Below are 15426 nucleotides of genomic sequence, written 5' to 3'. Positions count from 1 at the left end.
TAGTTTACATTTTGGGACCATGTATGTATAGGTTATAAACAGTTGTGATGGTTGGCTTTTCTATGGCATAGTAATATTTCAAAATATTACTCAACGAAATAGTAAAAATATTTACACATTCCAAGCCACTGAAGATGCCTTGCAAAGAATAAAGGCAAAACACGTATGGCACGAAAATTGTGTTTCATCCAGTTGTAGTTATACAGTCCAAAAGTAAAAATTATCAATATACTGTAATATTACTTGCAACTGAGGATGACATAACTACAAAAGTTGAAGATGTCAATCTCAGAATTCAAAGTTTCATCCTGGACTACCTAATTTCTTTTGTTCCTTTCACCATAGGAGCCTTCCTCCTAACAATGCAGGATTAACACTCCTGAGAAAAAGGATATGTTGGAGATTTCTTACTCAGTACTGGTTTATTAGGTCAATCACATTTTTTTCTGTACCAATCAAGAATGATACTGGCAGTACTATCAAAACTACAACACTGAGTGCAAAAACATATGTTAACTTTATGCCAAAGCAAAACCTGTCACTCAGTAAAAGTACATTCTCTAAAATGTGGAGAAGTTAAAAGTTTGACAGAGAATCCTAACTTATATGTCACAGTCTCTCAAAGCTAATGTTCATGCTTTACACTGAGAAAAAAATAATATATCTACAAAAATTACAATAATCATACTGCTACTCCTGTTTTGTTCACAATAAAAAATAACACTCAAAAATGCTCAACCATAATGAAAAAAAAAAAACAATCAAATTGTCAAAATATGAAGTTAAATACCTAATACTGGATGTCGTGTATCAGACTGGCAAGCAGTCAGTGTAAAAAGTTTGGCCCACATTTTAAATATTTCTTCTGTAGTCATCACTTTATCCATAGAGAATGCCATTACTGGCCTAGGTGAGACATTTGCCAGAGAAAATTTTTTCAGTTCACCACTTTCTCGCAACTGGATAATCAGTTTACTATGTTGACTAATCTGGCAAAGGGTACCTGTAAGAAGATTCACAGATAAGAAGACATATATTCCAAAAGGAATAGATCACTCTCACCACAAAAAATTACAAAAGTTAAAATTAAGCAGCTTATTCTGAAAAATTCTGTTCTACCCTTTACAAAACTATTATCCTTTGGATTAATTTTGAAACATTTCATGAGGTGTAGGATTTTAAGACTGATTACAATAAAGAATTCCTGTTTAGTGTTATTGGTCAATAAATTTATTTATCATCATAGAAGGTGCTCTGATAGTATCTACACTCCCAAATTTACAAGATGACAGTATGGCTGACCATTAGGCCTAATTACCTGTAGGAGGTCAAATCCCAGTACTGGCGATAGACAAAATAACAGTAGAAAAAAGAAATCTACTCTTAGCTGCAGACCTGTTACTACCTTCATCAGAGAGGAAAGAGGAGCATATTTCAGAAAGTTGGGATGTAGGTGCAGATTACTCAAACACCGGGACCCAACAGATGTCAGATTGGTGAAAGAAAAGATGGAAGGTTGTAAGGAAAGAGTATGAGGTTTTAGGAAGTTGAAGGAAGTACATTGGTAACCACTGTGCCACCAATTCAATTTCTAATATAACTTTACAGTAATCACCATCAATTGCAAAATCTTTGCATACCTTTCATAGCACAAGGTGACTGTAATTTACTGCAGAAAGTTACACTGGCAAGTCCTCAGTGAAATAAAAACAAGAACAGATTTAGAAATAAAAAATAAAAACAAAACAAAAAAACTGCTCCATACAGTTGAGGCATCAACAAGCTTTGGGGTAATATCAGAGCTAACAAACTCAAATGTACACATGCACTCACACACTCCCACTCCCACAGAGAGAGAGAGGGGGGGGGAGGAGGGAGGGAAGGAGGGGGGGGAGGGGGGGAGGGGGGGGGGAGGAGGAGGGGGGTACATTGCACCAAGGCCCTAATGGGGTGAGATATTGTGGCTGGAGAGGCTGAGAGGAGCAAGGAGTGTAGACAGAGGGGCAGCAAAGGGACAGGATAGGGGTATGACACCAGTGAGCTCTTCCTTATGCAGGCAAGGGAAGTCATATGTCATACACAATGAAATAGATGGCATGGTTTAAGGTGATGGTGACGGTGATGGTGATGGTGATGGCGATGGCGATGAGCAGGGTAGATTAAGGAAGAGGACACTATGTAAAGAACATAGACTAAACATATGAACTGAACTAAAGTGACAACAGGTGGAGCTGCTGGGAAGGAGGGTGAACTGAAGGCATAGGAAATGGGCTGGAGATGGATTAGAGTGGGTTGGCTGGTTGGGAGTTATGAGACTAAACAACAAGGTCATCATCCCCTCAGTCGAGAGAGAGAGAGAGAGAGAGAGAGAGAGAGAGAGAGAGAGAGAGAGTTCATCTGGAGTTAGTGAAGTTAGCCAGAAATCGATGCCTTGAAAGCAATATTGATAGCACAACTAAGAAAAATTTATAAGACAAGTAAAAGCATGCAGGTCAGGCCAGTATGTTTGTCAGAGCTTACGGGATGTCTGCCAGGGGTCACGTGTGGTGAGAGAAACCTCAACCACTCTCTGAAGCCTTGCCAACCCGAACCCCTGCCAACCCGATTGAGGGAGTCCAGGATAAGGACAGTGAATAGTGAAACAAGGGGGATTTCAAAATAGAAGGATATGAAGTAGGAACAATTCCTATCTGTGTAACTCAGAGGTGCATGTACTGGGGGAAGGAAGGCACGTGTGTGTGTGTGTGTGTGTGTGTGTGTGTGTGTGTGTGTGTGTGTTTGAGAGAGAGAGAGAGAGAGAGAGAGAGAGAGAGAGAGAGAGAGTAGTGAAAACTGCATTCATAGGTCATGCTGCATTTGGTGGGATAGGATGTGCCTGTGATGGGACTGGCAGTGAATGTGCTGTATTGGTGAATGGGACATGTCATGATCCTGGGTTATTATGTGGGAAAAGTTTCATCTTACTTATCCCAAGAACACCAATCTCTCCATGACATCTCTCTTCCTCTGTTTAATCCAGACCTCCCCCACTTCACCCCAACCTCTTAACCCAGACCACCTGCTTCAGTGTACCATGTGCTATTTACTCTGCTGCAGCCAAGCCAGCTCACTTGTGCCACATTCCCATCCCATTTCTTTACCCTCCCTTCCCTCTTGTAGCCACCTCCTATCCTCCACACCCTCCACTCGACACAGCCTTCCAGCACTAGAGCAATGTAACTGTGAGCGTTGTTTGTGTGTGTGTGTTCTGTGCTACTCAAAATGCCCTGTATGATGACCATAATCCCATGAATAAAGATACAAAGGTGAGCACCACAGGAGCACCACAGGATTACCGTTTCTGAAAAGCAGACTGCTTTCCATGGTGATGGCAATTTTGTTACAATTAGAGGATTGTGTCTGAACTTCTAATATGCTACATAATTCTGTTCCAGATAGAGGTGAGTGATATAGTGATATGGTAGTTCTATGGATCATAAGTTCTACTGTCTTTTTTTTTTTTTTTTTTTTGTAGATGAGTGTAAATTTTACTCTTTTTCAAGTTTTTGGGAACAGTTTCCCAGTCACAATTTCTTTGGTAATTTATTATTAAGAGTGAAGCTAATTCAACCGAAAATTCCATGTAGTACCTGCTAAGGATTCTAATTCTGACTTTCAACAATCTGACAAACTTTGGTACTCCACTAGTGTTGAGTAGTTGGACACCTTGACACCCACATTCACATTGGAACAGCACTTGAACTGTGGTAACATTCCTTGAGTTTTCTTTGTTCAGGAGCATATAATGACAGACCTCTAGATTTAACTTTAATTAAGCTATTGTCTCTTGTAACAGAATCAGTATCACAAGCTGTGTGTCATTTATTCTGTTGTAGTATATCCTGCGAGTGTTAATAAATGACTAGTTCTCTAAAGTGGAGACCACCATAATGGAGACATTAGGTTGCAGACAGGCAAAAAGAAAAGACTGCCACACATTTAACATCTCAGACAAAAAGTTCTTCTTCTGAAATAGAACACGCACACACACACACACACACACACACACACACACACACACGCACGCACACACACACACGCACACACACAAACTATCCCAGGGTGCCCCTGAGAGCTACAACACCAAGAATCACTTCTCAGCTTTTGGCATGATTAATGTGTAGTTTTGTTTTTAATCAAAGTTCTTTATTTATGATAATATACAGTTAAATCACCAACAAATTTTACATAGTGTGTGTGTGTGTATTTTGGAAGGAGAATGTTTCATCCATAATCTTAAGTGTTTAGCAGTCCTTTGATCCAGTCTGCAACTCAATGCCTCCTCTTTGTGGTTAACAGCATCCTTTTCATAATACTGTTGTTATTCCATCCCTGAATTTCCATTGCTTGACTGTCAAAATGCATACACTAACATCAATGATAAAATCTTCAACACCCACCAAGACGTGCTCATGCTACAGGCAGGCGTGGCAGAACAAGGCTGCTGGTAGATGTATCATGTAGTACACCACCATCTGATTTTCTGCAGTACTTGTTAAGTGCACATCATTCTTAGTGGCCTGAGGTTTCCTCTGAAATTTTCCAATTAATTTTGCAGATAAGTGTGTCAGGTCAAACAATCAAACCATCAAGTGCCGAATCTAAGATGAGCATTTTTGTTCTCCCTCATCCCTTCAGCAATTTTAAAATTTACAGCAACAGTAGCTCAAATGAGTGAGCCCAAGTTATGGTATGATAAATACCCCCCAAAACATCACTGGAACAGCTCTGTCCTAAATTGTACTTTCCACATACTGCAGGTTAAACAACTCACTTTGACACCTTGCACCATTTGCAAAGAGGAAACATTCCTCCATCGGCTAAGGTCCAGTTTTGGTGTTGTATGGCCCACTACTGACCTGCAGCTTCATGTGCCACAGTGAGCAATAGCTTTTTGCATAGCACCTGACTTGAAATGTCCATTCCACATATAGTTCCCTTCACAGTTTACACATGTAAACTGGTTGAGGTGAACCTGCGTGCAATGACAGCAGTAGTTCCTGCCAGGTTTGAAACCGACTGCCATTGGCAAGACATGACACTCTTCACTGGTCCCCATCAGTTAGGGTATTTTACGACTACTATTCTTGCACAGTGGTGAGTGGTACACTGTTCCTTGACTTGTTGCCCAGCCCGCGTCAATACACCAACAATTAGGCAACTTTATTAGTGCTGTGCTCACAGGCACACCCCAACATTGTAGTTCCTTTCTGACATTCTTTCACACCTCCACATCAACACATTTTACTGTGCTGATTCTGCATAACTGATTGGCACATGCACACTACTTCACTGCCATTACTTATGTCAATGGTGTAGGGTCACATGATTGCCTGGTACAAGCTCAATATCTTCGACAGCACTGAAAAGTGAGCATTGTGTACTTTTACAGGAGGGTGACTAATATTTTGTCTTGTGAGCTTATCACTTACCAAACAAAAATTGGCACATTTAAGGATACTCTTGTCATGTATGCTTCCACACTCAGTTCCGGGTTTTCAGCTATTGGCATTCATATTTCTTTTGAGTTCCATCATTTTTTAATATTTATTTACCATTTTCAAAGAATAAATTTGTCTGAGATTCATCTCTGGGTTCTAGCTACAGTTCTGGCTCTTCATTTTTATGAGCAGAGGTTCAACTAATTAATTTAAGCCTTTCCATAGTACATAATAGTAATTGCTAACCAATAATCTTCAAATAGAAGGAACATTAAATTCCAGTTTTATAGTAAATTATTCTGTAGCAAACATGCAATGGCATCCATGTGAACTTGTGCCTGTTTATGCGATATTTTTGCGTCTTTTTATAGAACATTCAAGTCCTTGAAAAAATATGACAACTCATTTTCTAAGGGGAAAGAAGTTATTATATACTAATCTCTTAAGCAAAACTTTGTACTAACCTTGTCCAACACCTTCCACTGTTACTTGGCCTCCTATCCTTGCCCGTTTATCAATTCCACCAACAACGGAAAGTGATGACATTGCAGACAACTGTGCACTGTTGCAGGATTCCGATTTCGTACCATCGTTAACCTAATTTAGAAGAACAGCTGTCAGTTTGCATAAAATTACATCCAAAAGTATGTATGAGAAACACTTGATGCTGTAGAAGTACTTAAGAAGAAATGTACAAGCAATCATAAAAATCTATTCTGATTTACTACATGTTATTAGAGATACAGTCAGTCTAATTTATTGCAACTTTCAAAGCAGAATATTGAAACTGATTTATTAATGGCACAATATATGCTACATTCTACTACAAATAACATATAAATCTGCTTCAGAAATCAGTTCAACTATGACTTAGTTTTTTGGGGTTTCTATAGTCTATTTATATCCCATCTACACCAAGTGTGTAGTGGAGGGTAGTTTCAGTACCGCTATGAGTTACTTCCTTTCCTTTTCCAATCAGAATTGTATATGAGAGAAATGACTAATGATAAGCACAAAAAGACATTTAGAACAGTATCCCTAATTAAACTGCATACACAGCCAGTTCCGTGATGGAGCAGTGAGTATCTATCAGCCATCAGAGGGACTAGGGTACTGAGAAAACCAAATAGCAACATACCTACTAAGAAATGATAGCTTTTGAACAGTACAAGCAAAAGCTCAGCAGACTATCAGTGAAAACAAAAGATCATACCAACAGAATCCGTGAAGTGTTTATCACTACCACGGACGATATGGCAGTGGAAGGGCTGGATTAATAAGAAAGACAGTGCATGCACTACAATCATCATAAAAAGACAATACTCTGAAAACAAAACCAGAATCTGATGCAGGATAATTGTGAAACACTTCCACACAATTACACAGAATGACAATTTTAAATCTTAATTCCAACCAATGTGGGATGTAGATGAAAGTGCTAAGTTGGACTGTACCTCCAGTGACACAGAGAAGTATGACAATATCTTTTGTATATAGTGCCTGGTAATATAGCACCAAAGCCAGACATAGAGCACTACAAAATGCTTTTATGTCCAAGAACTAGCTTCTTGTGGGTTTGTAACAATATGTTTTTAAGCTCTGCAAACTGAAAATGTCTCCTGTCAAACAGGTGAACCTATTCAGTATCAACATGAAGGAAACTTGAATATGTCATGGATGATATCTAGGAGGAAAAGTACAGTCATTTACTGTGAAATTTAGAAAGTAACACATTACTCAGCACAAAACTAACATCAGTTGTCCCCCCCCCCCCCCCCCCCCCAACCCTCCTTCACCGTGCAGTTCCTAGGCATATTCTTTACCTAAATTTCTGGAGGCAAGCAATAATGATCCCTCTCCTCCAAACAATCAGGAAATTTTATCACCCAACCAGTGTTGCACTTACTACTGTATAGAGAATACTTCATAAAACAACCATTTGGTTTTGTCTTTAAAATTCAGAAAGTTTCCAAGCTGCCTTCAGCATAGTTGATTATGGTCTCAGTCAACAGTCCATAATCTGATCTTCATTAAGGTGGGGATAAAAGCAGCATTTTATTTTTCAAAAACACTGCTTCATAGATATATTGTTTGATATTGGTAATGGCTATCATAATATCTGTCAATACAACACACATAAACTCTATGAATTAGGCTCATAGTTTTCCCAGTATGATGTGATCCTTATTTCCTCAATGTTGGCAGTGTGCCCTCAGACTGTCATACAAGGAAGAACATTGTCCCTCAGTCAGAAACCCATTTCAATGTTCCCCACTAGAGAACTTTTACCAATTTTTTGTTTATGGTTGCTCAACAATTGTAGGTGACATCCAAACGCTTCGAACTATGGGCAAAAAATACGCAATTTAAATTTTCCCTAAAGAAAAAAGTGTCCATCCGTTTTTATTGTGTGTATTATAGTTTTAATCAATCTGAATTGTGACTTGAGGACATTATACTTAGTGATCATAAGGCCGTTGCAGCATCCCTGAATATGGAAGTTAATAGGAATATAAAAAAAGGGAGGAAGGTTTATCTGTTTAGCAAGAGTAATAGAAGGCAGATTTCAGACTACCTAACAGATCAAAACGAAAATTTCTGTTCCGACACTGACAATGTTGAGTGTTTATGGAAAAAGTTCAAGGCAATCGTAAAATGCGTTTTAGACAGGTACGTGCCGAGCAAAACTGTGAGGGATGGGAAAAACCCACCGTGGTACAACAACAAAGTTAGGAAACTACTGCGAAAGCAAAGAGAGCTTCACTCCAAGTTTAAACGCAGCCAAAACCTCTCAGGCAAACAGAAGCTAAACGATGTCAAAGTTAGCGTAAGGAGGGCTATGCGTGAAGCGTTCAGTGAATTCGAAAGTAAAATACTAGGTACCGACTTGACAGAAAATCCTAGGAAGTTCTGGTCTTACGTTAAATCAGTAAGTGGCTCGAAACATCATGTCCAGACACTCCGGGATGATGATGGCATTGAAACAGAGGATGACAAGCGTAAAGCTGAAATACTAAACACCTTTTTCCAAAGCTGTTTCACAGAGGAAGACCGCACTGCAGTTCCTTCTCTAAATCCTCGCACCAACGAAAAAATGGCTGACATTGAAATAAGTGTCCAAGGAATAGAAAAGCAACTGGAATCACTCAACAGAGGAAAGTCCACTGGACCTGACGGGATACCAATTCGATTCTACACAGAGTACGCGAAAGAACTTGCCCCCCTTCTAACAGCCGTGTACCGCAAGTCTCTAGAGGAACAGAAGGTTCCAAATGATTGGAAAAGAGCGCAGGTAGTCCCAGTCTTCAAGAAGGGTCGTCGAGCAGATGCGCAAAACTATAGACCTATCTCTCTGACGTCGATCTGTTGTAGAATTTTAGAACATGTCTTTTGCTCGAGTATCATGTCGTTTTTGGAAACTCAGAATCTACTATGTAGGAATCAACATGGATTCCGGAAACAGCGATCGTGTGAAACCCAACTCGCTTTATTTGTTCATGAAACCCAGAAAATATTAGATACAGGCTCCCAGGTAGATGCCATTTTCCTTGACTTCCGGAAGGCGTTCGATACAGTTCCGCACTGTCGCCTGATAAACAAAGTAAGAGCCTACGGAATATCAGACCAGCTGTGTGGCTGGATTGAAGAGTTTTTAGCAAACAGAACACAGCATGTTGTTCTCAATTGAGAGACATCTACAGACGTTAAAGTAACCTCTGGCGTGCCACAGGGGAGTGTTATGGGACCATTGCTTTTCACAATATATATAAATGACCTAGATGATAGTGTCGGAAGTTCCATGCGGCTTTTCGCGGATGATGCTGTAGTATACAGAGAAGTTGCAGCATTAGAAAATTGTAGCGAAATGCAGGAAGATCTGCAGCGGATAGGCACTTGGTGCAGGGAGTGGCAACTGACCCTTAACATAGACAAATGTAATGTATTGCGAATACATAGAAAGAAGGATCCTTTATTGTATGATTATATGATAGCGGAACAAACACTGGTAGCAGTTACTTCTGTAAAATATCTGGGAGTATGCGTGCGGAACGATTTGAAGTGGAATGATCATATAAAATTAATTGTTGGTAAGGCGGGTACCAGGTTGAGATTCATTGGGAGAGTCCTTAGAAAATGTAGTCCATCAACAAAGGAGGTGGCTTACAAAACACTCGTTCGACCTATACTTGAGTATTGCTCATCAGTGTGGGATCCGTACCAGATCGGGTTGACGGAGGAGATAGAGAAGATCCAAAGAAGAGCGGCGCGTTTCGTCACAGGGTTATTTGGTAACCGTGATAGCGTTACGGAGATGTTTAACAAACTCAAGTGGCAGACTCTGCAAGAGAGGCGCTCTGCATCGCGGTGTAGCTTGCTCGCCAGGTTTCGAGAGGGTGCGTTTCTGGATGAGGTATCGAATATATTGCTTCCCCCTACTTATACCTCCCGAGGAGATCACGAATGTAAAATTAGAGAGATTAGAGCGCGCACAGAGGCTTTCAGACAGTCGTTCTTCCCGCGAACCATACGCGACTGGAACAGGAAAGGGAGATAATGACAGTGGCACGTAAAGTGCCCTCCGCCACACACCGTTGGGTGGCTTGCGGAGTATAAATGTAGATGTAGATGTAGATGTAGTGTTAAGGAATAAGTAAATTCTGGGCCTCTACTTAAAAAACTCTTAGTTGCATGCCTGAAATACTTCCAAGTGACAGCTCTAAACATCTTAAAGAACAGTGGCAGAAGGTCTTGAATAGAAACAGGTCCTCCCAGTGGTTAATTTGAAGAAAATTTGTTCAGTCCCTGTTGGACTATGATTATACTTCGTAAAGCTCTGCGTGGCAGAACTTGCACTCCATCCACAGAGGGCATTAGATTAGTGACATGAATGTTTGAAACAACCTATTTGCCAGCACCGAGTGAGGTGGTGCAGTGGTTAGCATACTGGAATAGTGTTCAGGAGGATGACTGTTCAAATCCCCCATTCAAACATGAAATTTAGGTTTTCTGTGATTTCCCTAATAGCTCAAAGCAAATGCTGGGATGGTTTCTTTGATAAGGGCATGACTAATTTCCTTCCCAATCTTTTCATAATTCAAGCTTGTGCCCTTTCTCTAATGTCCTCATCATTGATGGGATACTAAACTCCAGTCTTCCTTTCTTCCTTTTTATTTCCTAGCTTTTTTGTCAAAGCTAGAGAACTTCCTCATGTTGTGGCAATAATTTAAGATCCAGCTACACCACAGTCTTCATCATTTAGACATTCTGGATGTCCTGCACCAGAGATCACATTCATCAACAAGAGGGAGAAAGGTAACGAGACCATTAGAAATATGAGTAATGGAAAAACTCCCTTGGCTATATGTGGCACACTAGAATTTTTTAAACATAGTGCTGGGGTAAATGTCTAGTCTGGTTCGCATTAAAACCCATGCTGTTTCTGAAATTTGATGAAGTTCGAATTATTAATGATTTTATATTCAGCAACTTCTTACATATTCTAGGATGGCCATAGATACCATACAATAATTTACACTGATGATTATAACCAAGGGGGACAATAAACACATGGCAAGTTCAAATTGTGCATTTGATAGGGTACAAGCTCATATCTGCATCTTTTGCAGGTATTGTGCCACCAAGTATCCCATAATCAACGCACACTTCCCAGACTGAGTACAAGTTTCAGGTTTTCAACTGTTTCCAAACATACTTTCCAAGCTCCACAGAGATGATGAACTATCAACTATGGGGTATAGTGAAGAGTTTGATTTAACCACAGCTGTACAATGTTACTAAGATCATGGTTTCCTACTCTTTCAGAAGCTACATGATGTGATTAATACTTGAAATAAGTTAATCCAGTGGAGTCAGCCCATGAGGCACACAAGGATAGTGTAACTTTTAGTAACCTGCCTGTGAATGGCAGGAGTCCAATTTTTCAAATGTTCATCACGAAGTATACTACTCTCCTAAAGAGCAGAAAAATGTAATCTTAAGCAGAGACTGTCAGTAGCTCATTATATCTTCTTTGATAGTGTTTTTAAGATTCACAGAAAATTTACATTCTTCAACACATGGCTTTATTGGATCCTAACACAATGTACCAGATGATTTGACTGATTGCCTTGCCTTTCAACCCATTTCATAAATGAACCCAGCAGACAAAAGTTATAGATTACACAAGATACCCTTCTTACATCACGATGGGTAGAGAAGAAAGTGTCATTTTGTAGAGTGACAGATCAGACAGCAATACAGGGAGCTGAGAAAAATGATAGAGCAGCAAGAGATGCTTGCAACACAGATACATAATACCATACGTTGTCATTAATGGTGTATTAGCTCAAATTTCAGAAGAAAGTTCAGTGTCACTGAAAGAACAAATAACAGTAAACATAAAATGAGAAACAATGGCATGTTAAGCAGGTTTATTTCATGGAAGGCACCACTCCAGTCACTCACACAGAAATCAGTGGTTCCAATGCAATGCCAAATACACTGTGGCTCTGTGATACACATCCAGCTCCTCTGGCACACAGACTCACCGCGTTTACAATGTGTCAATTTCAGAATGCCTCCTTTTAATTTATGTTCTGACTAGAAAGAACAATGGAAGATGAAAGTTTAATATCCCACTGATGACAAGGTCATTAGAGATAAAGTGCACTCTCAAACTGATTGTTTCAAGTACAGATAATACGGTAGGACAAATGTTTTAATACAGTATTAATGGTTCACTGCTGCACTGAGTCAGATTAATTAAATAACCACTTTTGAAACAACATGAAATGGAATGAACACATCATGTCAGTTGTGAGGAAAGCAAATGGCCAATTACAGTTTAATGGGAAATTTATAGAAAAGTGTAGCACAACTATACAAGAGATCACTTACGGAAAACTCTTGTGACCAATCCCTATACTTGCTTAAGCATCAAGGGCCAATTTCATGTGATAAGCCTGTTGTGTGTAATTTAGTTGCTTCTGAGTTCCTCGCAGACACTGAATACTGCTCAATATTATTCATGTGTGTGGAAAAATATATTTACTGAATGATTGCAAAGATACATCAATGTGGGGCCTGCCAATTCATTGTAAATCTTCTCAATTATCACATTCACACAGCCAGAAAACTTAACACCTTTAATGACATATTTTTGTTTTAATATTGCCATGAGCTGTGGTGCGTGTAGTGTAGCATAGTGATAAGTGTCCTTGGATGACATGCTGCGGGTCACCAGTTCAAACCCACCCACCAGCAACTATTTGTTATTTAGCATTTATCAATTCTGGAAAATTTTTGAAATACCTTATGTTTGTGTTGTCCATATATTATGAAATATCTGAAGTTTGTGTAAATACCAACATTCTAGAATATTCTATGTTTGCATAAATATCTGCACTCTCATCAAGGAGATCAGTTCTGTTCAGGCTGTTCACTGGTGTCAAGTAGTAAACGTCTTTTCTGTACTAAGTGTTGTACTACACTGATGACCCTGCTTCGGATTTGGACTTGATTGTGGTTTCAATGTGATATTGTTTGATGGAGACAACAAGTACTTCCAAAACATCTAAATCACTGTAGCCCCAATTAAGCAACACAGAAGCTTTTACCTACACAGACAGGAACTGGAAGAAAAGGAGTCCATCATTCCCCAGATCTGTATTTTCAGGAGACAGATGGATTCAGAAACAGCAGTAAGTTGGCAACACATCAGGCATCCATCAGTATTTTCTGGAGAAGCTGGACATGGCCCAAAAAAATGGTTGAAAGGATTTGACCAAGTTGCCAGATACAACAGGTTGGATGACATGATGTGTATGGTAAATGTATAGTTTTACTTGAGCAGCATAGCCCAGCAATGGTTCAATAACAATAAAGAGAAGCTCTTTAGCTGGGACTACTTCCAGTTTGAACTGAAGTAAACATTTGGTGACAATAAATACCAAGTCTGCTTAGTAGACGAACAACTCAAGAACACGGCCCATCATCATGGCGGAATGACACAATCATACATGCAGAATGTTTTTGTCTTTTACAAAATTGTGAACCTGGATATGACAGAAGCTGAAAAAAATCTAAGATTTGTTGAAAAGAGTTGCAGAAGACATGTGCCAAGCTCTTCTGGTAAAGGATGACACAATAACAGAAGAATTCAGCAAGCGGTGCCAACACATTGAGAAAATGTGACAGAAAAATAGTCAGACAAAACAGTCATGATTGACTCCCAAATGTGGTCCCTATGGCAGTTTGTGGAAGACCATCATCTAGCTTCTTTCACATGCTGTGTTGTAAGAGAAGAGGTACAGCTTTTCATGGCAGCCACAATTGTCAGACCGACTACACAAAGTACAGCATGGCCATGAAGGTCAACCCAATATATCAGGAGGAAACAGGAAATTTTTAAATTTGTGGTAAGTTCCTACAGGACCAAACTGCTGAGGTCATCAGTCCCTAGGCTTACACACTACTTAATCTAACTTAAACTAACTTATGCCAAGAAGAAATGATGACGATGTTTGGTTTGTGGGGCACTCAACTGTCCGGTTATAAGCGCCCATACAAATTCCCAACCTTTTCTCAGCCCAATCGCGCCACTTTCATGAATGATGATGAAATGATGAGGACAACACAAACACCCATGCTCGAGGGGAAAGGTAATAGGGAATGTTGAAGAAGAGGTGTATCAACCTTTGGCACCAATCTCCACCACCAGTTGAACATGCCACTAAGAATCAACTCAGCCAACTTGGACTTATGCCGTCACTGTCAAACTACAACTCAACATCCACCAACACACGTTCATCCAAATACTTCACCAAGTAAAATGCCCCACAGAAGAATGGACATTTGGGGGAAGGAGGACAACACGTCAGTCTGTTTCCACTGTGGATGCCCTGGGCACATTGTTCACTACTGCAGAGAAAGAAGACTAGTGTTTAAAGACTACACTCCTGGAAATTGAAATAAGAACACCGTGAATTCATTGTCCCAGGAAGGGGAAACTTTATTGACACATTCCTGGGGTCAGATACATCACATGATCACACTGACAGAACCACAGGCACATAGACACAGGCAACAGAGCATGCACAATGTCGGCACTAGTACAGTGTATATCCACCTTTCGCAACAATGCAGGCTGCTATTCTCCCATGGAGACGATCGTAGAGATGCTGGATGTAGTCCTGTGGAACGGCTTGCCATGCCATTTCCACCTGGCGCCTCAGTTGGACCAGCGTTCGTGCTGGACGTGCAGACCGCGTGAGACGACGCTTCATCCAGTCCCAAACATGCTCAATGGGGGACAGATCCGGAGATCTTGCTAGCCAGGGTAGTTGACTTACACCTTCTAGAGCACGTTGGGTGGCACGGGATACATGCGGACGTGCATTGTCCTGTTGGAACAGCAAGTTCCCTTGCCGGTCTAGGAATGGTAGAACGATGGGTTCGATGACGGTTTGGATGTACCGTGCACTATTCAGTGTCCCCTCGACGATCACCAGTGGTGTACGGCCAGTGTAGGAGATCGCTCCCCACACCATGATGCCGGGTGTTGGCCCTGTGTGCCTCGGTCGTATGCAGTCCTGATTGTGGCGCTCACCTGCACGGCGCCAAACACGCATACGACCATCATTGGCACCAAGGTAGAAGCGACTCTCATCGCTGAAGACAACACGTCTCCATTCGTCCCTCCATTCACGCCTGTCGCGACACCACTGGAGGCGGGCTGCACGATGTTGGGGCGTGAGCGGAAGACAGCCTAACGGTGTGCGGGACCGTAGCCCAGCTTCATGGAGACGGTTGCGAATGGTCCTCGCCGATACCCCAGGAGCAACAGTGTCCCTAATTTGCTGGGAAGTGGCGGTGCGGTCCCCTACGGCACTGCGTAGGATCCTACGGTCTTGGCGTGCATCCGTGCGTCGCTGCGGTCCGGTCCTAG

At 40.8% G+C, this 15426-nt stretch overlaps 1 protein-coding gene across 1 annotated transcript in view; it reads right to left on the bottom strand.

The window, feature by feature from the left end:
• The window catches only part of LOC126184598 (E3 ubiquitin-protein ligase HERC2), an 812863-nt gene that overhangs the window by 398530 nt on the left and 398907 nt on the right, over window positions 1–15426 (bottom strand). Inside the window, exons 41-42 of the mRNA XM_049927039.1 lie at window positions 5945–6077; window positions 791–1003 (exon numbers count right to left, since the gene is read on the bottom strand). Of these exons, the coding sequence (XP_049782996.1) occupies window positions 791–1003; window positions 5945–6077 (346 nt within the window). The remainder of the gene's footprint in view (window positions 1–790; window positions 1004–5944; window positions 6078–15426) is intronic.

The sequence above is a fragment of the Schistocerca cancellata genome, chromosome 4 (assembly GCF_023864275.1).
Source record: "Schistocerca cancellata isolate TAMUIC-IGC-003103 chromosome 4, iqSchCanc2.1, whole genome shotgun sequence".
Taxonomy (NCBI): domain Eukaryota; kingdom Metazoa; phylum Arthropoda; class Insecta; order Orthoptera; family Acrididae; genus Schistocerca; species Schistocerca cancellata.
This window is presented reverse-complemented; position numbering and strand designations above follow the sequence as displayed.